Source organism: Anguilla rostrata, chromosome 6 (assembly GCF_018555375.3).
Source record: "Anguilla rostrata isolate EN2019 chromosome 6, ASM1855537v3, whole genome shotgun sequence".
Lineage (NCBI taxonomy): Eukaryota > Metazoa > Chordata > Actinopteri > Anguilliformes > Anguillidae > Anguilla > Anguilla rostrata.
In genome coordinates, this window is record NC_057938.1 from 44,516,253 (window position 1) to 44,541,874 (window position 25,622).

At 44.0% G+C, this 25,622-nt stretch overlaps 2 protein-coding genes across 5 annotated transcripts in view; one reads left to right on the forward strand and one right to left on the reverse strand.

Moving 5' to 3' along the window:
- mdn1 (midasin AAA ATPase 1) overlaps window positions 1-12,170 on the reverse strand; it is a 45,982-nt gene extending 33,812 nt beyond the window's left edge. For 2 of the 3 annotated variants that reach the window (XM_064339951.1, XM_064339950.1), the window contains exons 1-27: window positions 11,875-12,170; window positions 11,106-11,332; window positions 10,274-10,498; window positions 10,044-10,151; window positions 9,621-9,813; window positions 9,304-9,513; window positions 8,796-8,927; window positions 8,496-8,599; window positions 7,888-8,002; window positions 7,574-7,767; window positions 6,477-6,558; window positions 6,107-6,202; window positions 5,900-6,012; window positions 5,350-5,498; window positions 5,200-5,260; window positions 4,391-4,602; window positions 3,974-4,077; window positions 3,742-3,886; window positions 3,462-3,558; window positions 2,963-3,076; window positions 2,691-2,838; window positions 2,458-2,565; window positions 2,181-2,332; window positions 1,670-1,848; window positions 785-993; window positions 466-612; window positions 217-358 (exon numbers count right to left, since the gene is read on the reverse strand). In XM_064339951.1, the coding sequence (XP_064196021.1) occupies window positions 217-358; window positions 466-612; window positions 785-993; window positions 1,670-1,848; window positions 2,181-2,332; window positions 2,458-2,565; window positions 2,691-2,838; window positions 2,963-3,076; window positions 3,462-3,558; window positions 3,742-3,886; window positions 3,974-4,077; window positions 4,391-4,602; window positions 5,200-5,260; window positions 5,350-5,498; window positions 5,900-6,012; window positions 6,107-6,202; window positions 6,477-6,558; window positions 7,574-7,767; window positions 7,888-8,002; window positions 8,496-8,599; window positions 8,796-8,927; window positions 9,304-9,513; window positions 9,621-9,813; window positions 10,044-10,151; window positions 10,274-10,498; window positions 11,106-11,332; window positions 11,875-11,970 (3,862 nt within the window). In that variant the 5' untranslated portion in view covers window positions 11,971-12,170. The remainder of the gene's footprint in view (window positions 1-216; window positions 359-465; window positions 613-784; window positions 994-1,669; window positions 1,849-2,180; window positions 2,333-2,457; window positions 2,566-2,690; window positions 2,839-2,962; window positions 3,077-3,461; window positions 3,559-3,741; window positions 3,887-3,973; window positions 4,078-4,390; window positions 4,603-5,199; window positions 5,261-5,349; window positions 5,499-5,899; window positions 6,013-6,106; window positions 6,203-6,476; window positions 6,559-7,573; window positions 7,768-7,887; window positions 8,003-8,495; window positions 8,600-8,795; window positions 8,928-9,303; window positions 9,514-9,620; window positions 9,814-10,043; window positions 10,152-10,273; window positions 10,499-11,105; window positions 11,333-11,874) is intronic. The other variant, XM_064339952.1, reaches the window with a different exon arrangement.
- Window positions 12,171-12,719: 549 nt separating this feature from the next.
- Window positions 12,720-24,493, forward strand: casp8ap2 (caspase 8 associated protein 2). Of its 2 annotated transcripts, none has more exons than XM_064339954.1 (10): window positions 12,720-12,928; window positions 13,521-13,626; window positions 14,164-14,244; window positions 14,482-14,588; window positions 15,183-15,257; window positions 15,737-15,852; window positions 16,040-18,861; window positions 19,664-22,238; window positions 22,602-22,701; window positions 22,858-24,493. In XM_064339954.1, the coding sequence occupies exons 2-10, from the start codon at window positions 13,572-13,574 to the stop codon at window positions 22,918-22,920; spliced, it is 5,994 nt and encodes a 1,997-aa protein (XP_064196024.1). In that variant the 5' UTR covers window positions 12,720-12,928; window positions 13,521-13,571; the 3' UTR covers window positions 22,921-24,493. The 2 variants fall into 2 exon arrangements, with proteins under 2 accessions (XP_064196024.1, XP_064196023.1); XM_064339953.1 differs by having other exon boundaries at window positions 12,721-12,928; window positions 19,661-22,238.
- Window positions 24,494-25,622: the final 1,129 nt, after the last annotated feature.

The window sequence follows — 25,622 nt, forward strand, 5'->3', positions numbered from 1 at the left end:
CACAGTAAATCAACTGCATCAGATCCCTAGTGTACAACTACACCAAGTTATTTTCCAATCACTATTCATCTGGTTATAAACTTTGCAGTAAGTGCTTTTTATACAGTCTCTCTGTGCTCACAGACTGCATTCCATCCAGTCTCTCTGAATGGCTAAAATATGAGAAGAGGTAAGCTTATGGCTTTGACCAAGTCCCATCGCCCAGTTGGTTCTCACCGTCGTCAGCCAGGTGTTGCAGCCAATCGTGGGAGGAGTCCGTCTGCTCCTCTAACCGATACCGCTCAGCCCAGCGGAATAGGTCTCTCAGGGTTATGAAGCCATGCTTTCCAGCAAACACTGTGGATCCCCTACGCAGTGACTGGGAGACACACAAACAGTTTGTATGTGTAAATGGAAAAGCAAGTTAAAATGACGAACAGCTAGACTGACTGATTTCAGTATGAGTCATAAAGGGGCGGGACTTACTTGCAGCTCCTGCATGACCTTGACCAGCTTGGTGCAGTAGGAGGGGGGCAGGCTGCATCTCTTGTGCAGAATGAGCTCCAGCTCTGCACTGGGGAGCTCATCAAAGTGCAGCTCCACAAAGCGGTTCCGGAAGGCTCTGGATAGCACCTGTGGGCCACGAACAGAGCTCTGTGAACCCTGCTCTCGCAAAAATCTTCCCAGTGCGGTGTCACAATAGTGTGATTCCCCTGTATGACCTGATTTTCCACCATTGATTTAATCTGGGTATTCATGATTGTTGTGGTGGTTCAGACTATCCACTCAAGAGGATAAGAGATACCTTTCTGCCTCCGTAGAGACCAGGTGGATTCTGGGTGGCAAAGAGCATGAATCTCGGGTGAGCTTTGACCACTTCCTGTGTCTCGGCGATAAAGAGCTCTCTGTTGTCGTCTAGCAGTCTGTTGAGGGCCTCCAGAACGTCAGTGGGAGCCAGGTTCAGCTCGTCCAGGATGATCCAGTACCCTTTGCGCATGGCGTCGATGAGAACGCCTACCAGAGGAAACACAGTTCATTCAGTATCATCCAAGTCTCAGAACCCAGACCTGGAGTGATCTCAAGACACTGAATTGATGCGACTAGTTGGCAAATATTGGCAAATATGCCCCCAAAAATCAGCATGTATACCTGTTAACTACACTTGCCAGGTTGGTATTTAATTATTTATTCATTTACTTAAAAGGGACAATACACAACACTCTACATATCAGCAATCACATAAATGTAGATTTAGCTCAAGAGTTAATCTCCATTGGTATTCCCTTGTCAGGTCATCCACATACTTTATCAATAGTGAATTAAATTATGACATGGAATTTAGACTAAAATAGAGTATAAAAACAGAAGACTGACAGTTATAATGATGACAGCGCCAAATTGATCTCAACCATATTTCTAGAGATTTCGTAAAAGTGGAGTAAGTACAGCAGGACATTATCTCCACAGGCAAGGAGCTCATAAATGAGGAGGCTCCAACTGAAAAAGTGTTCTGACTGAACTCTGGAGGTAAGAATAAACCTGGAAAATGGGGCGAAATAAAGATTTTAAAATTTAATGGCAAAAAACTTGCTTTTGCTCCCCCAACAGCTACACATTTACACCTTTAGAGGCTACCAAACAACCGAGGCCTGTAGAGACCAATGCAGAACAGAAAGCAAGCAGCAGCCACCTTCTCTGAAGCCCAGCTTCCCCGAGCTGTCGGAAGCATAGCAGCCGATGTACTCCTGAATGTCCGTGTGCTCGTGGTTGTTGATCCTCACGCACTGGTTTCCTGAGGCTGCTGCCAGCCACCGGATCAGGCTGGTCTTCCCAACAGACGTCTCCCCTTGGATCAGCACCGGGTGGTTCCTGGAGGGGGGAACCAATGGCAGCAGGTCACCAAAAAGCAGGACTGCCAGAAAGAAGACTCAATAAATCGCTCATTACCCAGAGTTATCACTCAAACACCCTGAGTTCACCTCATTACAAAGGGCAAAGATCAATTGACCACTTATTTGGGACTATTGATGGGCGTACTCATAGTTAACGGCAACGGTGACAATGTAAAAATCCATAAACTGTTGACCCGACTGCCACAGAGAGACACGAACGATGAGCGACGGCGAGGTGACAAAGCACGCGACGGTTGACCAATGAGAAAACCCCAGCGATAAAGGGATGGATGAAGACCCTTTTCCTACCCTGCGGACACCACTCGGGCCAGATCACGGAGGTTGAGCTTCACGGACTGGGTGAGGATGTAACTGTGGTCAACAGCCGGCTCCATCTCCCCCTGGGAGACCCAGTACCCCTCCATGTGAACACAGGGGCGGCCTAGGGGCTCCGGAAGGGGCTGGAGTGAAGAGAGAGACCAATCATTGAGTTGACCAATCAAAGCAATAGTTTGAATTCTAGGGAAAATGGAGGACGGGGGCGGCTTCAGCACTACACTTTGCCAAGTGCATCAAGGCCACATACCTGCTTTACACATTTGACGTTTCCCTCCAAGATGTACTGACAAACGAGCTTCTGGACTACTGGGTGGGAGCTTCGGTCCAGCTGGGTGAGAAAACTCAGGCAAAAGCCCTGAAAATAAATCGGCCAAAAGCGGAAATTACACAAAACTGTCTATCTATGGAACACTACACTGAGCAGCACAACACTGACTTTAAACTGGCCTCCTGTGAGGAGCCCTGGTTTCTGTAGCCTACCTCATAAAGTGACCGCTGGACGCTGCGGCAGGGGTTGGCGGCAGCGTACTTCAGGGCTCTGCACAGGGTCCGCAGGCTGTAGTGTGGCTTGTGTCCGGTTCCGTCCGTTAGCCGAGACCGGGCCTCCTTGCGGACAGACAGGTAGAAGCTGCAAGAGAACAAAGGTTAAACAAAAATAAAGCAAAGCTAAAATAAGCAGCAGAAAGTCTTGCTGAATCTCCTAGCTTACACAGAAAGCACACTAGTGCGGTAAGGGGAGACAGAGTCTTCACCTTATTATCCCGTTGACAGAGCTCTTGTGGATATTCAAGCCTCTCAGATAGTCTGCCACCAGGATCCTCAGGTCGGCTTCGTTTTCCAGCTCCTCCACGTACAGCTCTGTGAACCTGGGGACCACAACACATAGAGATCTCTTGAAACCACAGTCGCTGAAGTTCATAAGGGTCACAGCAAGAGAGATGGACCGCTGCCCTGGCCTTAAGCTGTGCTTGACATGCCTCTCAAACAGAGTTTCATACACAAGATATGCCAACGGCCAAGCAATTCTTCATTGGTTCCAGTTTAATTTAGAGGCAAACTCACTTAAGGATGGATAATTATTTACTGCGTAGCTCAAGCCACAGACCCACAGTTTTCAAAGGCCACTGCAGTGTTTGATTGTTCCCTGATAATCCCATACTCCTATGTCAGGGCGGACTTGATGCGATCGCCACCGTGAGAGGAGATCCGGCACCGTTGCCCCCTCCTGGTAGCCCAGGCAGCTGCACTCACCGGTTCCTGATGCCCAGCGGCAGGTTCCTCTTCCCCACGTCGGTGGCTGGGTTCATGCAGGCAAACAGGCGGAAGTCTGGGTGACGAACGAGAGGCTCTGCACACAGAAGGAGACAACAGTCAACAAGGGCAAACAAATGCTGCATTTACTTTAGTTAAACATCCCGTTCATCCTGAAAGAACCTTGTAGACACAAGAGAAATCTCAGCAGAATGCTGCCATACGACTGAATAGCATCAGAAGGTTGTCGAGTCACTGCGGTCCGCTCGGGGAGTCTGACCTGTGTCTCCTCGGTCCAGCAGCACCAGGGACCCGGCGGTACCCTCCAGGAGACCGCTAAGGCACTCCAGCGTCTCGGCCGCGGCCAGGTTGATCTCGTCCAGTAGAATCCACTCCCCTCTCTTCACTGCTTGCGCCAGCGTTCCCTTGAATAAACGCACTGTCAGTCACGCGGTCTGCTAAAAGCGCGGCGCAGGGGTGACACAGAAATAGGGACCAGGGGTTTTCCCTACCTCCACGAAGGCAAAGACCAGCGCCGATTCACTGGCTCTGATCTGCTGCTGGGTCTGACTCAGTCTGAGGGTCAGAGCCTCCCACTGCTCTTTCAGAAAGGCTGCTACAGAAAGAGAGAGAGACAGATTTTTCATACTTATCAACATTCATATTGTTATTGTGTTGTTTTTGTTTTGTGCATAACCATTTTCATTATTATTATGCTAAACAAATGCATTTTAATTGACTTCTGTATGTTCTGGTAATATTTACGTATGTATTTCCTCCCCTAAAGCAATATGAACTTGAATTTGAGAGAGAGAGAGAGATTTAGAGAGAGAGAGAAAGAGAGAGATAATTCATTTAAAAAATCCACAACAATATTGCGTCACAACAGATGAGATGGTCGAGAGAAGAGACATTGTTGGGTCCGGTACCGTTGGGCTTCTTCTGCAGCTCCTTGGTGAGGGCCGACTTGCACACGTGGTCCATTAGCTTGAGAAGGTCCTGCCAGCGCTTGCCCCTGAAGCAGGTCTGCACGTGGCCCAGGAAGGTCTCGTTCTGCTTGCGGGAGTAGGTCTGGGAGAACAGGTCCTCGAAGGCCTCGCGGAGGGGCAGGAGGATCAGCTTGTGATCCACGGGTTTATACCTGCGGTCAAGGTAAGAAAGGAACACCTCTCACAAAACTAGCTGCTACTTTCCAGTGGACTGCCTATCTGTGGTCAAAGTAAGAAAGGAACACCGTTCACAAAACCAACAGATACTTCCAGTGGATTCCCTCACCATAAGAAGAAGGGGTTAACAAAGCTAGACTCACCTGGGGTGTAAAATATCAATATCCCTGGACAGATAGTTTAATAAGAGCATCGCTAAAGGGAAGGACACAGCATTGATTGTTTTGTATGGAAGTTGGTTGTGTGCACAGATGAATGGATGGTACACAGTACATTTTAAATGGAGATGATGGCACGTACTTTTTCCCCAGTGGATATATACAGTTAAATGCAAAAGTATTTGGACAGCTGTGTCAAATTGGTTGTTCTTCCTTAGCTCTAATCACATTTGTATTTTCCAAATTAAACAATGACTGTGGGGCAAAATTCGCAATGTCTATTACTTGTTTTCAATCCATTTGCTGTGTACTTATTATGCACGTCCTTAATTGACATTTTTAATTAATTTCGCTCTCTGGGGCCGAAAGATCTGCGCTGCTCGACGGACTGGAAACGGCCTCCCCTCCACTCACCCTCCCAGGAGGTCGGCCGTGTCGCTCTGCTGGTTCATGTTCACCACCCGCAGCCTGTGTCCTGCGGAGAGGACATGGGGAAGGGGGAGGTCAGCGGGAGATACCGACTCGCACGCGCCGCGGCTTCGCTGCGTTTCGCTCGCCGCTCACCTGTGAGACCGGCCAGGTGCTGGACGGTGGAGGTCTTTCCCGTGCCCGTCTCCCCCACCAGCAGAATGGGCTCGCCCTTGTTCACGCACACGGCCAGCTGCTCCAGGAGCACCGAGGAGGGCCGCGTAGCCGCGAACGTCTGCCTCTCTCTGCACACAGACGCGGCGGCGTGAGGTACAGGCCACATCGCTCATGCCCCCCGTTACGAAAACACAGACTACAACAGCCAACTACAATAACATTAAAACATTATCCACCTTCAACAATGCTTTTAGGTTTTCTTTCAATGATTCATTTCAAGTAAACCCTATAAGTCTCTTTTTTGAACACAACATCCCCCATTTGCGTACTTTCTAACCTCCAGGTGTAATGGAAACTTAAGGATACCATTAAAAAAAAAACAGCCCGTAAGCGCGTTCCGTGCTTTTCAGCGGCAGTGAGCCGCTTAGGATCCATGAAATATTTATTCAGTTCACTGGTGGGAAGCCTATCGCCTCACGAGCGATTTTTGGCTCAGAGCCGGGGAGGCGTGCACCGCAGGGGGGCTTACGTGCAGATCCGGACTGCCTCGTTCTGTCTCCGGCTGAGGCTGGCCCTGCCCACGGTGGCCTCCGTCTCCGTCATGGCGATGCAAGGCAGGTACATCTGGCAGAAGTGCTGGGCCTTAGGGAGAGAGAGAGACCACACCCGTTAGCACCCGCTACCGGTCAGCTTCTTCCTCCACAGCAACCCAGATATACTGCAGCCTGTTAGCTACCTTCTCTTTGGAGATGTTCAGCCTGCTCCCGATAGCCTCCGCCATCCTCAGCCTGCTCTCTGTACTGGACAGCATGGCGGTGAAGCAATCCAGGGCCTTAAAGTCAACACGAGCACCTTATAATTACGTACAAACACATATTTTACCCCAAAAACAAAAAGAGTCATAGGTATCCAACACCGAAAGGTCGAATCACTCAGCACTGTAAGTGGACGGGGAAATCTGACCTCATTGAGAGCTAACAGCCGCACCAACAGCCCAGATTGAAACGGGCAGTGGATCTCAATGATTTTGGGATAAAACGGGAGCCTCCCGTTAACTGGATAAACAGAGGCACGGAGCAGATGCTGCGCCCGTGGGCAACCCTCACCTCCAGGAAGACGTTGTGCGCCGTGGCGGAGGAAGTGCTGCTGAAGTTATTTGTGATCCTCTCGCACCACTTCAGTAAGTCCCTGTTTGGAAATAGCACAAAGCTCACTCATGATGGCAAGAAGCCAGACAGGTAATTACAGACAATCCGCTCTGCACTTTGGAGAAAAATAATAAAAAGGCTTCTCTGTAATGATGAACGGAAACAGTGCCACAGACTGACAGCTTTTAGAAAATGAAACTTATGAATGATTCATTACAGGTGTGTGTGTGTGTGTGTGTGTGTGAGCATGCATGTGTACATATAGTGCAGTCTGTAAGCATTTGGACAGAGACTCTCCACTCCGGCACACTGGATTTGAAATGAAACAATAAACACAAATACTTCACTTCATGCCATCAGCAGTCAAGTTATCAATAAAGACAAGTGAGCCAGTTCCAGTGGCAGCAACACATAATACACAGTGGCACAACTGTCCCAATGCCATACCTTTTGGTCCATGTAGGGGCAACTCCACTTTGCGTTTTATTCACAAAGACAGTGTTGTACATGCCCAAATTCAATTTTTGTAGGTTGCCCAAAAGGACAGACTGTACATTAACCGCATTGAGTGGTCCTCCACAAGTTGGTAGGCACAGACCTGTGCTTTATCTAATATGGCTGTCCTGATGTGACATGGAACAGAGTACAGTACAATCAATTCAGCATTGACTTTACCAGCGTCCACTGGAAAGCTAATTAAAAGCCTGAGGGCGGGTGCAAATTGGCAAGGTTTTATATTAACCCCTGTGATTGTGTGCAGTGCACTCCATCTCCTATTTGACCCAGCATGAAATACTGATGGTGTCGCTGTGTCATTTCGCCAATGGAAGAAACACATACAAAAGGCTGCCAAGAGTCATAAAGAGTGATAGAAATCTGAACATATTAATCCCAAACACTCATTCTCCTTGGCACCGTTTCCTTCCGAATCAACATACCAGGCTGACGGCCAACGACTGTTTGTCATCAGAGCCGAGATGAAAAGATTAACTGGTGAATCAGCAAAGGGTTTGTAACGTTCCTTCACCCACTGTGCCAGTGATCGGAGTTCTTACCTCAGGGACAGCCCTCTCCCTTCCAGCCCTGCAGCCCCGTCTTCCGCCCTGTGCACCTCGGGCTGTTGCGGGTTTCCTTGGTTACGCTGCAGGCCCAGCTCCGTCGCCTGGTGTTTGTCTCCCGTCAGATGGCAGTAGATGTCAAGCAGACGCTCCACCACCACGGCTAGGTTTGGATACTTCTTTAGCAGTACCTAGAAAATGAAACCCAAGCGCTCATAAATCAGTCTGTGAGAGTGAGCCAATTACATTACACATCAAGGGCACTGCTCTGGGTTTGTTCCTTTTTGGGGGGCAACCCTTGGTGGGCTCACCTCCTTCAGTTCCTCTCTGGTCATGTTTCCCATTTGCAGCTTGGTCCAGTACTTGTCCAGAAGATTGGCGTGGGTGTTCTGTGGCCTATACCAGCCTCCACCACTGGAGAACAACCTTAAAACACCAAAGACACCATGGCACAACAAACATGTTAATTATTACTTTTAATATTTTCGTTGGTTCAACTTAACTTAATCAGTGATCCACTGTAAAGAAAGAACAGGAAAGTACAGAACAGCACACAAATGCAACAAAACAGTTTAATTAACAGACCTTATAATCTACAAACAATAAACTACATATAGTAGCTTTAAAACCATAATAATCTGAAGGAAATAAAACTGAAGACGACAAACAGGATGTATGCTTGTGTGCAGCTGTATTCGACAAATTAATAATTTATATTTCAGGCCAGATATTATCTATAACATTCTGTGCACAAAACAATGTGCATACTCATTGCATGCAGCCTTCATGGTAAGCATAAGACATGTCACATTACACACACAACATTGTACAAAGGCTCAAGGCATTTTGGGACTGCTTAGATGTTTCACCAGTGTGGAGCACCGGTCATTTGTCATTTAGATCCTTCTCATGCTCGCACCTTCTTGTGGCAAAGAACTGAAAGCCGGGAGCCACCTCAATACAGTCTTCCCGGCCTGGGATGATCAACTTCCTGTTCTCCATTAAAGGAAGCAACACAGATATCTGCAACATGGAAAAACCTCTGTAAGTCCTACCACGCATTCCTGTTTGATTCACATTCATCACAGTTTCTGAATTTATTGTGTACTAAATACTTCCACAGCCTGTGCTTAAAAGATCATCAACATAGTTTTAAAAATTGCTTATGAAGAATCCAAGGCAATTTCAAAGGTTTTTTTTTGGTTGCGAAGATCCTCACCACATCTAAAGGTGCATGGTCAATATCTTCCAGCAGGATCCAGTGACCCCGGGAAACAGCCTGTGTCAGTGTACCAGGCTGCCAAACAAACTTCCCAGGAATGTCTGTACAGCGATACATCCCGAGCAACATCTGAAATGACATTTAATTATATTAATTAAAAGGGATGCACGAGAGCACTTAGAACAGGAGTGAATGATACATGTTCTGAGTGGCAGGATGATGTTTGAATCTCCTCACAGAGAGTGCTCATTTAGATGTAAATAAATCTTGTCTTTGCCTTTAAGAGGTCAAATTTATGGACCTATAAAACAAGATAAATGCTGGGTCTTTGAACAACAGTTCCACAAACTAGATTATAAATATTCTGGTACAATTCGGTTTCATTAAACAGACACAGAAAATCATCAGAAATGCTTCTTAAAGCCTGTAAATGCTGTTTACACAGAAAACATGGAACATTATAACATGTTTAGAGTATCATAAATATGAAACCATTGCCTGTTACCTTGCTGTCCGTCTGATCACCAAGTTGAACCTTCAACATTTCTGGAGGTTTCACGTGCCCTGTCACAGCAGCAAGATACTCCACCAGAGCAGTCTTTCCACATCCGATTGGCCCCTCCAGAAGCACAGCCTTCTGAGATGACACAGCCAATGCCAGCCTACGCAGGTTCTGGCATGTTGAGTCCACCAACACCAGATCCTTTGAGATGCACTATAGTCAGACAGAATGGTTCAAATTTGAACAATAGACTTCCAGTTACACATACTGTTTAAACAACATGTCCTACGATCATATTTAATTTGATCCTTTCATCTTACTGGCTCTTGCTGCTTGAGCATCTTCTTGGGCAAAACCACTCCACAGACCGCAACAACATTCTGGGACAGGTCCTCCGACACCACCTGACCCCTGGTGAACTTGTTGCACTTGTCCTGACGCCACATCACAGAGCCCTGATTAGCCAACACCAGAGCCTTTTCTACTTCTAACAGCTGTTCTTCCTCAAGAGACCTGAAGATTCAACACATCACAAAAGGTTATTACTTCCAGAGTTAATATGCAGTAGATTCAGTTAACTAACATCAAGTTAACTGGTCAACTGCATATACAGGAAAAGAATTAGGCAGTAAGTTGATGCAATACATGGTATAAATTGCTAGTAGAATTGGGAAAACACCAAAATCAAATTGCAACATCATACGCGTTTTCACACAAAATTTCCAGTGAAACAAGAAACTTACTTTATTTTAAGATGCAGGATCTCCTCACTCGACAGCACTTTCCTCAGGAAGATGGTTTTCTGATTGTCCGTCATGTGAGACACCAGTGCCAGACAATGAGCCGTGTACCTGAAAGGGGAAAAAAACAAAAAAATGAAACAACATTACCGGCTTTTCGGCTTCTGACTGTGAGAGCCGATCTTCGGCCAGAGGAAGCCTGGTGGCCTGCGAGCGGGGAGATGCTGGCTCACCATCGGACCATGACGTCGCTGGTGAGCAGCTGAGACACGCAGGCGCTCCAGTCCCACAGCTCCCGGAACTTGGCGCAGTCGCTGCGCAGGAAGCGGAGGGTGGCCCCCATCAGGTCCCGCAGCTTCATGCGCCTGGGCCCATACTGGACGGACGACGCCTCGGCGCTGGTGAAGAAAAGCCTCTGGAATGCCGGAGGGGCATTGCGGAAGTACTCCGACGCAAACCTGAAGGTCAGAGCCACAAAAAAAGAACACAAATATTATTTAAATATTGACGTGATTTAACCTTGGGAAACAAACTGTTAAATAAGGAGGCCGTTAGATAGGACCTAAACTAATTATAGAGTATACTCCATAATTATCGTTCAACATGTATATCTGAATATCAGGTTTAACAAGAAAAAAAAGTCACCAGTATCATTATTCAAAAATGAATCAGCAAAAGTGTTTTTCAGACACTGGTCAATGGTCCTAACAATACTGATTTAAAAATACTTAATATCCATTAAACACTGTCCCTGACTCTCTTCTGTAGACAGCACCATTTCTTAAATAAAGTGTCTATAACAGGGCAACCCTTTTCTTGGAGCTCTACTGTCCTGTAGATTTTCACTCCAACCCTAACAAAGCACACCTCATTCAACAGCTTAAGGTGTTATTGAGCTGCTAATTAGCACAATCATGTGTGCCAACTTAGGGTTGAAATGAAAACTTACAGGATGGCAAAATCTCCAGGAACAGGACCAGACAGCTCTGATCTATAATGTTAACAAACTAATCAGCACTGTGATCCAGGGAACAGTGCGGAATGCATGAGGGGCTTGGAACTTACACCCGTGCATCTGGGCTGATGTTCAGGAGCTTGCTAAGAGCCACGCATAGCCGTTCATGAAGGTCATGGTTTATTCTACTGTCTGCTTTTATCCTCTCTGCGTTTCTCTCCAGCAAGTCCAGCACCAGGGGCCTGAGGTGACGGGCGATCAGGAGGGTGTAGTCTTTCTCCAACAGCAGCTCAGCAAGACAGGAGAGGATGGCCTGCCGATCCTGTTGACTCCATATCTACACAAAAACGGTCATCCATACGTTAAAGAGGGACAAAAATTAAAAAGTTAGTTAGGTTCTGTTAGGGGATAGAAAACAAATTCAGTTCCAGTCCACCACAATCCTCACATGCTGAACATAGGCCTGGAAATCACCAAAAACAGCTATAATATGTCAAGAGTATCAAATCCTTAGCCAAGGAGGTTTTTCCCCAACAATTTTTCAATACATCTTTGTCAGTTATCAGTTAAGGCCTGTCATTCTGACAAAAATACTTTAGGTAGCTAACTTTAACCTCAACAGCACTTGAGGAAAAACCGTTATGTTCTCTGCCATTTTAAAGGTTTGCTCTGGCAGAAATATACATTTACTATGAGACAAGATATTCCCAGTTAAGGAGCTCTAGCAACAAACAGGACTGTGCATGCGATTATACGTGTTCAACCTAACAGGTAATAAGATATTTCAGCTGGCAATCTTGCTTGCTTTCGAAAGAAGACGAAACCATTCTACACCAATACTAGTACGATGAATGAAAAGTATAGCTCAACAAATCTTACCTGTTTAGCCAAATACTTGCTCAGTTCGTTGCGACTTTTTTCAACATGTCTGGCAATTATACCCAGTGATGACAGATTCAGTTCTAAATTTTCCATCTAGTTGTTTTAGCAAGATCGCTCCCTTCTAAATTCCTGAATTGTGCTATGTATGTACTTATCAGTAATATACTATGTTATTGGGATCGCAGGTTTCATCCCTTTCTATGAAAGCTTTCCTTTCTAGGTTGTATCACAACATAGCAAGCACGTTCCCGTCACTATTAAAACCCCAACCAGTCCACATGTGGGTATGAGTGAAACACTTCCGGGTCGGTGAGCGGTGTCGCTAGTCTTCAGTTTTCTAGGAGATGCTTACGTTGCTGTTCTTACCTTATAGTTATAATAAAAAATAGATACCTGTTCATATGTCTGCTGAATCATTTCTGATATTCTGAGGTTCTCAGAGTGTACATGCATAATGTGTTTCATTTTTAACATGAAAATCAAATTGCATTACTTTTAGGTAAAGTTTAAATTACACAATTGTTTGACTTGGGAGTCATTTAAAACCTTTTTCCGTATTTACATGTGGATATTTTACGCGTGTTATCTACTAAATTAGCTTCCCAAACTTTGAAATCAATGTAGTTACTTGAAAATAAGGAGTTTAATTGAGGAAAATACAAGATAGCTGGTAGTAATGTTCAGTCTGAGACAGCATGTAGCTATGCTTCATGAACTGTCTACACAATAATGGCTTGTTTTTTTACGAACACGTATAGACTGTCGATTCCAATTAGCAAGGATGCAGCTATACAGTTCGCTTTCTAAAACGGTCCGTTCATTGTGTGTATCTTAAATTGTATAATCTTGCAAACAGGAACCTCATTGTGGATGCATGATCAAAATTCCGGAAGTACCATTACGCTCACAGAGACCGCGGGAAAATGTCGTTATTTCCTGTTTTGGGGAAGGTCCTGGTGGCTTGGCGCGTCTCTTTGCTAGTTTGGTGAAAGGGAACAACCTAGATAGTGAGTTGGATAATTGTTCAGAACGACCGACCTAACTATACACGGTAAGTAATGTGCTGATACGTGTGCTTTTAGTGCAACCTTTGCTTTGTTAAAATTAACGTTAGCTACTTGATGTTAATTGGAAGGAGACCACATTATTTACTATATTACACTAGGCCTTAGGAAGTATGTGCTAGCTGGTTTTAGCTTATATTGGACACTGTCAACATGGAGTTCGAGAACCGGTAAGACGAGGTTTATCTTCTGTCTGCCTTCTGTTTATCTTCTGGCTAACAAACTCCCTTGCTGTCGGTAGTGCAGGGAAGTTGTAACTTGCAGTGTCTGATCTGATATGGATAAGTAGCCAGATGTCTGTCTGCGTTTCGATTTGTTATGTCTTCAGTTGTCCACAGAAAACTAGCATGCTGGCTAATAATGCTGTGTGGTTGGGCATATCTTCCTAACTTCACTAAGGCTAGCTAAATAGCATTTGATGATTTTTTGTGTGATTCTGTGGGCATTATCTTTATGCTATCAGTTATAGTTAGCGGTCAATCATCTTGTTTTGTAAAGCTTCAGTTTCAGAACTTGTATGGTGTGACGACTAGCTAGCTACCAAACACTTTCTGGCTAACACTGACTACCAATTTTCAGTTTTTCCTAATGAAGCTACTTTGGGAAGGTTGTTTTTGAGTGCTGAGTAAGATGGAGCAAGGCTTTTTGGACCATATGTATGGGGATCTTGGCTCTGGACATTTGGGTGAGTAGGAACCACTTTCTGTGATAAATACTTAATACAAAGGAGGGAGAGGTGTCAGTTTTGATTTAGTTTGTTTTGCATATTTTCTTGATGAAGTCAACTTATTCATTTAAAAATATAATCACATCTACCTCTGTATGTCTCAGTTAACTAGCAAGTTGACGTACATGCTCTAGGGTAGAACCGGATGTGGCCATATTTCAAAAACAATTATTTTACTTTATGCTGTTGGCATTAAGCATTTAATCTTTACTCACTTTTGTGTATGTTCTCAAGAAATGTTTCCTTGAACAAATTTCCATGCCTTGGACAGAAATGTTCTGTGGTAATGGCAATACCTGGCATGAAAAATAGGTACTATAAAATTACATTAAATTATTGGCAATCTTTCTGCTGTATGATGTGGTATATTTTCACACCATGGGTGCACTGAGGAATGGACTGAAGATCTAGAGTCATTGGTGATAGGCGGGACTAACATTCAAGTATGGAAACAGGTGAAAATGAAGCAAAGCCCACAAGTATTTTCTCTTTCAGAATCTCCTGTGGCCCACGATGATGATTCGGTGGATATTTACTCTGGCCTGGACAACAGTCCCAGGATCAGCCTAACTGCAGGTGAATGTTGTATGGTATTGTGTGGAGAAATGTGGGTGAGATTACTGTTCTTGACCAGGTTAATTTGAATCCAACAATGGATCAATGGTGCTAGTTTATTCAGCGTCTTCTCTTCTGAGTAATTGGGTTACAGAATGGGTACATTCCCATTCCCCCACAAGAAAAAGGGAAGATAGCAAGAATTAATATTGCAGGTCAAATAAGAAGTGGCTACTGAGGCTTTATTTTGTGTTTCAGAGAAATCTTGCACACCCTTCTCACCTAGAAGACTAAAAGATTCTATGGATTTATATGAAGAAATAATCAAAGAGGAGCAGCAGGAAAAAGAAGCTACTTGCAATGAGGTTTGTGATTAGGGCTGTGTATTGGCAAGAATCTGGCGATGCGATACGTATCATGATACAGGGGTTACGATTCAATATATTGCGATACTGTAAGCAAGGCGATATATTACGATGTTTTAAATCTAATTTTAGGAAAACTGTCATAGTATAAAGAACACACCACCATATGCATAAAATCTGAATAAGAGTGGAAGAGTCAAATGGCTGTCTAGCGGTCGGGGGTTTAAACACAACACAAAATGAACCACTGTCTGCCAGGAATCTTTGCATGTAAACTATTAATTAAAAATCGATACAGTGTTTTTGAGAATGGATACAGTATCACAAAACATAATATCGCGATACTCACGTGTATCAATATTTTCTGACACCCCTATTTGTGATATTAGCATTTTCCTTGCTAGTGGTAACATTACTTCTGACCCATTCATCTAATTTGACCATTCATGTCTTATAAATAAATGGTTCTGTACATGTTCGCTTTCATTGAGTATTTGAGCATTAAAAATAATTTTGTTATAGAAAGTTGCTAGGTTATGTGCCATTTAATTGAGGTTATGGTTTAACTCTGGATATAACCCTTTTAATTTGCAGCTTAAGACCAAATTGGATGCAGCACAAAACCATGTGAAAGAATTGCTGCAAAAGCTAGAGCAAATTCAACTGCAGGTGTGTCTTTGATTCTTTATTTCAACATTTAGTGAATTAAATTTAAAAAAAAGAATTCCTTATTTTTCAGTGACAACTGGTGAAAAGCGTCAAATTATCTTAAGAATCCAATTTGTGCACTGTTATTAAAGTTACTAATAATTTTGGTATGGGTCACATGATGTTTGTCTTGAGCTCCTTATGTCATTGGAACAACCAAATTTCCCAAGGGCATCCACTGAGTGTGTGTGTTGAGGCTAATACAGCAAGCTTTGTTTGCCACGCTTCAGAATTTCTTACGAAACCATTAGCCTGAAATTGTTCACTGAGCTGTTTCTGATCCTAGCTGCCCATTGCCGTTGTATAATTGTACGTCCCTTTCCAATGATCTCTTGTTCATGTATCCGTTCTCATATGAAACTGACATCATAATGAGTTTCATGAATTTGCACTTTCCTTAGGCCTGCTGTGTGTTTTATTTTTGTTTGTTTTCTTTCAAGAACACAAGTTTGCAGACACAAAATATGTGTCTCAAGAAGAACATATGTGCTCTCTTTAAAACTGCCCGGATGGAGATTTTGCGGAAGGATGACGAGATAAGCAGGCTTACTCAAAGGCAAGTTTTTTTGTTTCTTTTTAACACATGTTTATGAAATGTGCATGAACCATTTTTAAAAATGTGCCCCATGGATCTGCATTTCTATGTTCTGCATTTTAGTGCTGACATTTTTTGTTTTCTACAGCTGTTATTGATTTTAATTCAAAGTAAATGAGGACTTACGTTTTTATATTTCAATTTTCAGAGGTGGAAGGGGTGGATATTGTCCATCTTTCACTCGATCACAGAATAATTTCCAGAGGAACCAAGATTCCAGCCAGAATTCTGCGCCAACCCATAATCCAGCTGCACGGCCCGAAAATCAACGCTCAAGGGTGAACGGTGTTCCAAAGGGACTTCCTAAAACTCACACACAGGCCAGAAGTGTCAGCTTGCACCCTGAACCCCTGGTTACTTCTCTTGTGACAACTGCCTCTTCTGAAAATTCAAGATCCGCAAGAACTGACTCTGGGGTTCCCGATAGTCTCAGTGATTCAGATGTTACCAGTAGCGACAGAGATCCTAATATTCTACAAACTCCCAAACAAAAGGGTCTGATCCAGCAAACTTGCAAATCATATCTGGAGAATAATGACAAACAGAAAGATTTTAGAATGCAAACTGTCAATTCCCTGGACAAAAGCAGAAAGTCCCAACGTTCTGAGGTAGGGGACCACCAAGACCACCGTGGTGCCTTGGATGCCAGCAAAGAAAAGAAATTGAATAGTAGGGAGAAGTCTGGCAAAGAAAGCAAGCAGTCTGAAAAGGATTGCATGAACTCCAGCCGAGCCAGGCACCAGGCCTCGTACTCAGAGCTTCACAGGAATTTGGAGAGGGGCAAAAGCCCTCCACATCAGAGGAACCATAGTCCAACAACAGGCAGTTCATACCGCACAGCCTCCAGTTCTCACTCACAAAAAATGAGGTACAGAGACATAGAGCCACCTGCTAAGGGCATCAATCGAGAGAGCAGGTCCGGAGAAGTGGAGCCATCAGCCAAGAGCAGCAGTCAAGAGAGCAGGTCTGGAGACGTGGAGCCATCAGCTAAGATCAGCAGACGAGAGAGCAGGTCCAGAGACATGGAGCCACCAGCCAAGATCAGCAGTCACAAGAGCAGGCACAGTCATAGCCGGGACAGGGGTGAACAAAATGCCCTTATGTCCTTTGGCAGAGAAGGAAAGCACTCCATCTCTGACCAGGGCAGGCTCACAAACAAGTCAAGTGCTTCCAGCCACAAGGGGTCAGGAAGTCCCATGAGAGAACATTGCAGAAAAGAGGAGAGGAGTCGAGAGGAGCGGAATTGTAACAGAGAAAGAAAAGGCTATGTAACAGATAAGAACACGGATTATGAGAGAAATAAAGGAAAAGACACCGATAAAAGGCTGAGGGACAGTAACAGAAAAGTTGAGGAGATAAAGGACAAAGTATTACAGAGCAATGTCTGTTCAAAGAATGGCACGCAAACCACTCCTAACACTTTAACTACTTCCACTGACTGCAGTGACCTGGTCAAAAAAGGTCAGGAGGCCAGAAAAGGTCAGGCCCAACACCTTGCACTAGTCCTGGCTAAGGTGCCAGTGAATAATGGTGTGGAACCAGAATCTTCAGTAGGGCATGAAGCAGGTGATAAAATCCTCCCTGAAGAAGGCAATCGAAATAGAAAGTTAAGTTTCATGGAAACACTCAATCTTACTTTGTCCCCAGTTAAAAAATCAAGGCTGTCCTCAGAATGCAAGGAACAAGAAAGTGGCCAGTATGAAGATATTCCGGAAGGTCCACATGAGGAGACCAGCCAGTTTAATTTAGAAGAGGAATTTTGTGTGATCGATGAGTTGGACAGTAATGAAATTTCTAAAGAAATGGACGAGGTCTTTGAAGCACCAGCAGCAAACAGTTCTGAAATCTGTGAGGCAGAAAAAGGTCAAGGGCCACTCCCAGAACTAGAGCTTAACAATGTTGAAAAGGAAAATGAACGGAGCAAGGAGGAAGGTCTAGTTAAGACACACATTTCTAGCATGAAGACAAAATGCGATTCAAAAAGCATTGTAGATGAAAATACAGTCCTTCAAAGTGCTGACCGTAAATTGCCAACTGCCTCTGTAGATCAGCGCTCCAAACTTACCACATCACAGGAGCCCATTGACAGCCAGGGGTCTGGCTCTACATCAGAAATGGTTGATGGTGATGTAATGACAGCTCTGCTGGCAGAGTCTCTAAATAGTGCTACAGAAGGCCTTACTGGGGCTTCTGTGGTTCACACGGTACAAATGACAGATGACATCCACATGTGCAGCTCCAACAGTGAAGGGAGAACCTCTTTGGAGTGTGAATCCCCGTCAGTTAAATCTGTAGAGTCTGTGGCCCATGATCCAGCTATTGTCTGTGTGGCAAATTGTTCTCCTGACAGTGGCAACAATGCCCAATTGGAGTGCCAGAAGATTCGGCTTGCTGTCCTGCCCGAGTCCATTAGCCAAGATGCAGCCACCTCTGTTCCTGTCAATACGCATCCTAGGGGTGACCGAACTGGTGAAGAAGCTTGTGATGTGTCCACAGATGCTGTGTCTAGCACTGTTAGTATAGAGGTGGTTTCTCAGAGTACCGACAGTGTTGTCCCTAGTATTGTGGAAACAGTAGTGATTTCCAGCACAGAGGCCGAAAAATATATTGAAAAATCTGTGACAAACCGGAACCTGACAACACCACAAAGCGCTGAGATGCCCAAGGTGAGCAGTACGTTCAGGGACGAGACTGTGCAGTCTGAGCAGGGCCGCAGTGGGTCTCTTCAGGTTGCCCCGGATTGCTGCATTTCAGAGCCAGATTCCACTGAAGATGAAGAATGGAACAACAGGACAGAGCCTTCAAGTTCGGTTCCACTTGGCCATGACGAGGACTCGATGATGCTGACCCTGAAGAACATCCAGCTCATTCCAGAAGCCATCAGCCCTCTCACTAGCCCCATCCGACCTGTGAAGAAGAGCCTGCCTCACTGTTCTGGGAATGCCCAACATGTCAGAAGTCTGAGCAAAGGTAGGGGCCACGTTTTATTTATGAATGTTGTTTCGGAAATACGGATTTTGCAGTAGTCTGTTAAAATTAAACTGAAGGGCAAGCTCTTAATGTTTTGCTTTTGAAAAGTAGGCAAACATGAAGTAAATCTGTATGCATTAAAACCTTTATAAAATCTTTTCCCCCTTCTTTTACAATTTGGAATTGCCAATCTTATTCATTGCTGCATCCTCCAAAGCACTTGACGTCAGCTGCCCCTTATCACCCTGCAAGTTGGGCTTGCGCATCAGTCGGTGGAACACACTTAACGTGCAGCTCAACAGACAGACAATGGGTGCCCGAGCATCAAAGTGAAAAGGTTCACTGTCAGGGAAATATAGATGTCCTGTCAACCAAAATTTGCCATCTCTGTAATATTGCAAGCAATGGGAAGACTGCTTTGTGTGGACTTGGTCAGATGGCATTATTTAAAACATGTAATAAAGACATTGAATATGGTGTTAAATAATGAATGAGCATAATTATGCATTCCTCTGCATGAGCAACATTACTCAGTTACAATTAAATTTGCAGTCAATTTTTCAAATGCAGTTCTGTTGTCCCATCTGTTTTAAAATGTGTGATGTCCCACAAGCGGAGGAAGGCTTTATGTGCTGTAACATTTTTTTAATGTAAAGAAATAATAATAAATGTGCTAATGTTTGGCTAGATATTCAGTTTATTGTGAGTGTTTGCTTTGAGGAATATATTATAAAAATGCTATACATTTAGTCATATAGTCAGGCACTTTCTTGATATTTATATACATTTTTTTCTTTAGAAGACTTTTCATCATTAACTGGAGTGAGGAGAATGGATGTGAATAAGGAGAACGAGAAACCTCACTGCAGCTCTACACAATTCCCGCCCGCGGACTCTAATCAGACGCTGCCTTCACCTTCTTCCCGTTCCGAAGATGACAACGAACTGGAGGAGGGAGAAATCGTGAGTGACAGTGAGGAGGAGGAGCCCCCAGTGATTCCCAGTCCTCAGCTTCGAAAAACCCAGACTGTGACTGCCAGTAAAATGCAGCCCAGCCCAAAGTCTCCAAGACTTGCCAAGAAACAAGCCCAGAAGGCTGCAGCGATTTCACAAGGCCATTCTGGAATGAAAAACAAAACGACTTCCACACCTAATAACAGCCCCAGTTCAAATAAGAAGCACAAAACTGTTCTGCCTCTTTTGCCCAAAACCGATCCTTCCTCCATATCTGATGTAATGGATATGTTAAAGTTGATTCAGACCCATTTGAGAAAAAAGTACATGAAATTTCATAAGAACCTTCCAAAGAAGTTATTCTCCAGCATTATTGACATGTCTCTCTGTTCTTTTACAGACTTTGTGAATAATGTTAGCTTCAGCAAATTTTGCAGCCTAGAAAGCATTCTGAAACCCAAACTTAATCGCATAATTTCTGTCACTATGAGTAAGATCTCAAATAATGGCATTGTCAATCGCATTTTTGAACAGCAGTCACCTAGCCTGAAGAAGAAGCTATGGACTTTTGTTGAAGAACAGTTTGAATTTTTGTTCAGAGAAATCCAGACAGCATTGACAAGTCTGTGTAATCCAGCAGAAGTAAGGCATTTTTCTAAGACTGAGAACAAAGTAGAGAGAAATAGAGAAAAAAAGGTTTCCAAGGTGGCAGCTAAACCTCCTGTGACTACGGTGCCAACACTAAAGAAGAAGGCTGCTGAGGTTGATTTGGTGGATGTGTCAGGGGTGCAGAACAAAGTCAAGCCTCCCACTATCACACCACACAGGACTGGCTTGGGCAGTAGGGGAAAAAACCTTAAAATGAACAGGGAGGAAGATGACCAGCCATCAGAAGCACAGGATTTGCCATCTTCTCACTCTCCGTCTAAGACTGCTCTCTCCCATTCTAAGAATTCCTCCTCAGGAGAGAAATCGGCTACCTTTGTTCGCCGGCTGTCCCACAGCTCAGTTCAGGATAAATCAGACTTTGAAATCCTCACTGAACAGCAGGCATCTAGCTTGACTTTTAACTTAGTCACAGACTCTCAGATGGGGGAGATCTTCAAGTGCCTATTACAGGGGTCGGACCTGCTGGAGAACAGCGTGTCTATTGGGGATGCTCACTGCTGGCCCGTGGGCACTCCTCGGAAGGATACTAGCGGTGGAGAGAGTTCGTTAGTGGTGATGACCCCGAACAAGACCACCTTGACCCCCTCAAAAGTAATTGCAACGTGGTCCACAATCTCGCCGTGCAAGCTGTCTTCTCCAAACCCTAAAATGCACATTCCTCTGAACCCAGCAATCCTGGATGAGAGCTGCTTGTTGGAAGTTCCCTCCAGCAGCCTGCCCTTCTGTAAAGAGACGCCGTCGTCCACAGTGCCTTCGCAGAGGTCCTACTCCGTTTTAGCGGAGGATCTGGCGGTCTCCCTCACCATCCCCTCTCCTCTGAAGTCCGACGGCCACCTGAGCTTCCTGCACCCCGAGGGCACAGAGCCCACGTCTGCCCCAGAGAGCGTCATCAGCGCTCATTACAGCGAAGACGCTCTGATGGACGGTGAAGATGCCACGGAGCAGGACATCCACCTGGCCCTGGACTCCGACAACTCCAGCGCAGGTTCGAGCGGCTGCAGGAATTGGGAGGATGCGGCGGCGGCGGCAGTGCCCACCTTTCAGTTCAAGCCACACTTACCCATGCAGGCGGTGGTCATGGAAAAGTCCAACGACCACTTCATTGTCAGGATCAGGCACACGTCCACCAGCATCGCTACCAGCCCAGACCAGAATGCCACGTCTTCTGAAAAAGAATCCCAAAAGGTGGTGGGAGCCAGAGTGGAATCAATGGGTTCTGCACACTCCATCCCTGACACTTCCCCCAATGGAATTGTCCCTGGGCAATCTCAGAGGCCAGCTTCCTGTGAGAACCCTGAACTCCACCTTCAATGTGAAGTACCCTTGAAAAATTCACTTTCAGGAAGCAGTCCACCAGGGAAAACTGTGAATTGCCCTGACGTGAATGCTGCACATTCTCATGAAGAGCCAGTGGAGCCTCCTCCTACAAACAGTGAGATTGCAGAATCTGCATCACCCTCTGAACTTGTAATCATGGCCGAGGAAGGTGGTGCTTCAAAGAAGTCCTGCGTGATCAGGAAAAAACGGAAGAAGCACCACTCTCAACCGAGGGCGAAGAGAGTCAAAATGGAGCATACCCAAGAGAAGGCGCACAAGCAGAGAAAGAAAAACTCATCCAGTGGTTCTAAAAACAAAGGGATTGGGACACCCAGGAAGAAGAGGAATAAAACAAAGTCTCCTCCGCTGTCACCCAATAGCTTGTCTGCCAAGAATGTTATCAGAAAAAAGGGTGAGGTGGTGGTGACATGGACCAGGTAAGTTTCTCCTTAAATTTATCTTCTGTGCTTAGCTGCTTTTAAACTTTCATTTAGTTAATTCATTGCTATTTCCTTCTAGTTCAGCACTGTTTGCTGAAGTTGTATTGTTTTTAAGTTCAAGTCACTGCATTGATTGGATACTGTTCCTAGTATCAGTTAGTTGCATGGGGACACAAATCTGTAAAACTGCAGAATGGAGATTTTTTGACAAGGAGTGGACATCACCCTGGCTCACAGTGCTTAGATTTGGGTCATATACTTTCAAACTTACAAACTGTTGTGACATACCAACTGTCATTTATTGCGTTTTACTAAACATTGCATTCCATTGACGTCCTGCATCACACTTTTCTTTTAAAGGGATGAAGACCGGGATATTCTTATTGAACTGAAGAAGAAAGGTGCTTCTCCGGACACATTTACTGCTCTTTCAGCCAAGATGAACAAACCCCCAGCTCTGGTATGTTTATTTTGTGTTCTGTTCTAAACTTTTATAATTTATTTATATATGAGAGATATGAAAAGTTGCATTTTAAGTAGCTTCTCTGTTTAACTACTGCTGTGAGAAAGATCAGTGATGCCCGCTTTGTAAACATTATCATACTTTGGTTTGTAGATTGCTGAGAGATTTTTCCAGCTGATGAAACTTTTCAAGAAGAAGGAGAAGATGGATAGCTGAGCCTTCGGGAGCAATGCAGTGATCCCACCTGGATGAAGCGTCTGGATGCCATAGCATCATCAGCCTTGCACCGATAATGCTGATGTGGAAGAGGCCATTTGGAGTGTATGTGAGCTGACTGAGGAAGACAAGCTGGTGCATCTAGGGAGGCTGTATTTTTCTGTTGTTTGAGGATACCTCAAGCCAAGGCAATTAAACGCTGGACCCCAACAGGGTATGCACTTGAGGCCTTTGGGAGTGGCAAAGATGATGACCGTGATTACATTTTGCAGAAACTTTCTGAAAAGAAAGTGTCTGGTACTGGTGGAATCTGGGTCTACTGGTGTGTGTACCACCAGCAGTGGAAAGAATAACAAGAGTTGGTACGACATGGACACATTTTAAAAATCTGCAGTTTTACCTTTTTTACAGCTTTATTTACTTGAATTTCTCACACCTTATCCACAAAGTAAAGTTTAAAGGCATGTACATCACATGTCTGTTAATGTATCCCCTGTGGTTGTGCTCTCTGATGGATTCAGTTCTGTATTTAAGAGGAGGGCAGTTTCTTAAATGGTTTGGTGTGCACAAGATTTAGCAGAGTATTCACAAAAAGCAGATTTACAGATTTGCAACTGATTGCCGCAGTTGCGTGCTGTAATGCAGATGGTCCTGGTAGCATACTAAAATTGTCATGGGATCAAGACAGAAATCAATAAAAAAGTCTGTTTTTTTAACACAATTTTTCTATGCACTGGAATTATCCATTGAGGTTTTGGGGGAATATCTACCTCGTTTTGATTTTAAAATTTTTTTGTTACCTCATTTTGGAATTTGGAATTTTTGCTTTTCATTAGGCTAATTTGTGACATCCTTTCAAGTTGATAATGAAACATTTACTTTGTGCATAAACAAGGCATCAGTCAGACTTTGGTTTTCACATAAAAATGCTTGATGATGCCCTGATTTGAGGCTGTTTGCACTCAACTTGTGAAGGAAGAATGTGGTGTCCTGATCTTCCCGGCAATACATTAAACTTGTTTTAAAACTTGAAAATATAAATGTGAACTTGGCATTTAAAAGGACACCAAGCCCCATTGCAGTCAGTTCTTTGACAGTATACCCTTTGATCAGTTTTTCCTCTGCTCGGTACACAGTGTGGGGGAACAAATGTATTTCAATCCATTGCTCTCTGTGATTGGTCAGAAAATTTTTTAAGTAACACTTCTGGTGACTTTTTCTGTCAGTCATACATATTCCATTTGACACCATCTGCCAGCTAATAAATAAGGACTTTGACCATTTGCCTTGTATTATTTGGATGGATAAGTAAGTAAATTTACAGGACGGAGGATTTTTGCCTTTTTTATTTTTGGAACTTGAAAGGATGAATGACAGGTGGCCATTTGGTCCTTTAGTAATATTATTTCTATGTCAATCAAACTTGTGAATATTGTACATTTCACATCATTTTTAAAATAAAAACTAACTTATCCTGAAGAATGTGGTATATTTATTTGGTGAGTGTAAACCAAACTTTTGTCAAGCCAATAAATGCCATTTTTCACAATAGAATAAATGTATTTTGCCATTATATGAATGGGAATTTTGGTGTGTTGAACTCAGTCTGCTTTTATACTGGGTAAACAACTTATAAATATTGGTTTGTGGAGTGTAGGACGGAGTGTAGCACAGTGGGTAAGGAACTAGACTTGTAACCGAAAGGTCGCAGGTTCGATTCCTGGGTAGGACACTGCCGTTGTACCCTTGAGCAAGGTACTTAACCTAAATTGCTTCAGTATATATCCAGCTGTATAAATGGATACAATGTAAAAATGCTATGTAAAAGTTGTGTAAGTCGCTCTGGATAAGAGCGTCTGCTAAATGCCTGTTATGTAATGTAATGGTTTGGGTAGTTTGATGCTAATGAGGTTGAGATTTTGTCCATTTGGTCAAACGTTTCCTGTTAGCTGCTGAACTTTTCTGGATGGAATAATCAAGTGCCTCAGCTCACCGAAATTCACCCATTACAGAAATTATTTTACTGTGCTGGACAAATAAGCTTATAAATGTAAAGTACTGTATTAAAACTGGTTTTGGGTTGAAGTACAAACAATGTGAAACATTTCCACATAGTGTAACATTGCTTAAATATTGGTAATGAATTATGTTGTGGATATATGGAAATTAATTTAGCAGAATAAGTAATATAATCTTGCTGTCCTGTCAGCATTTTAGTCAAAATGCTGAACAGTATCAGCAGTGGCACTCAATTTACACGTGGCTAAATGTATGGCATCATCTCATCTGGATCCTCAAGCAGTGCAATTTCAAGCTGGTGTGTCAAGCAAACTGACTTCAGTCCTGTGGGTTCAACAGGCAATTATGTTCAGTGTTGATATATTTGTCTGTGGCCATACGTTCTCCCGTTTAGAAAATTTAGAGAATTGTGTCTGAAAAGCAATACTAATTTGTAAAAACAGTGGAGTCACCCACACACATGCGCACACCACTTAAGGACACATTTGGAGTCAGACAGACACATGCTTCCATTCTACGCCATTTAATAGCCATTAATTTCATAAAATCGACGCCGACTTCCGGAGGTCTGCCTGCTTGAATTTAAAATATTGCAAACACGCATGGTGAGCATATTTAGAAACAATCAGATCTCACCTGCACGGTGAAGTACCAAGTTCGAATATGCGGTTCACTGATCACCT

Bases quoted from the DNA above. Each gene is read 5' to 3' on its own strand.
- casp8ap2 (XM_064339953.1), top strand. From the start codon at position 13,572: ATGGAGCAAGGCTTTTTGGACCATATGTATGGGGATCTTGGCTCTGGA. The intron at 18,862-19,660 runs GTAGGGGCCACG...TTTTTTCTTTAG, and splicing joins TGTCAGAAGTCTGAGCAAAG to AAGACTTTTCATCATTAACT. The intron at 22,702-22,857 runs GTATGTTTATTT...TTTGGTTTGTAG, and splicing joins TGAACAAACCCCCAGCTCTG to ATTGCTGAGAGATTTTTCCA.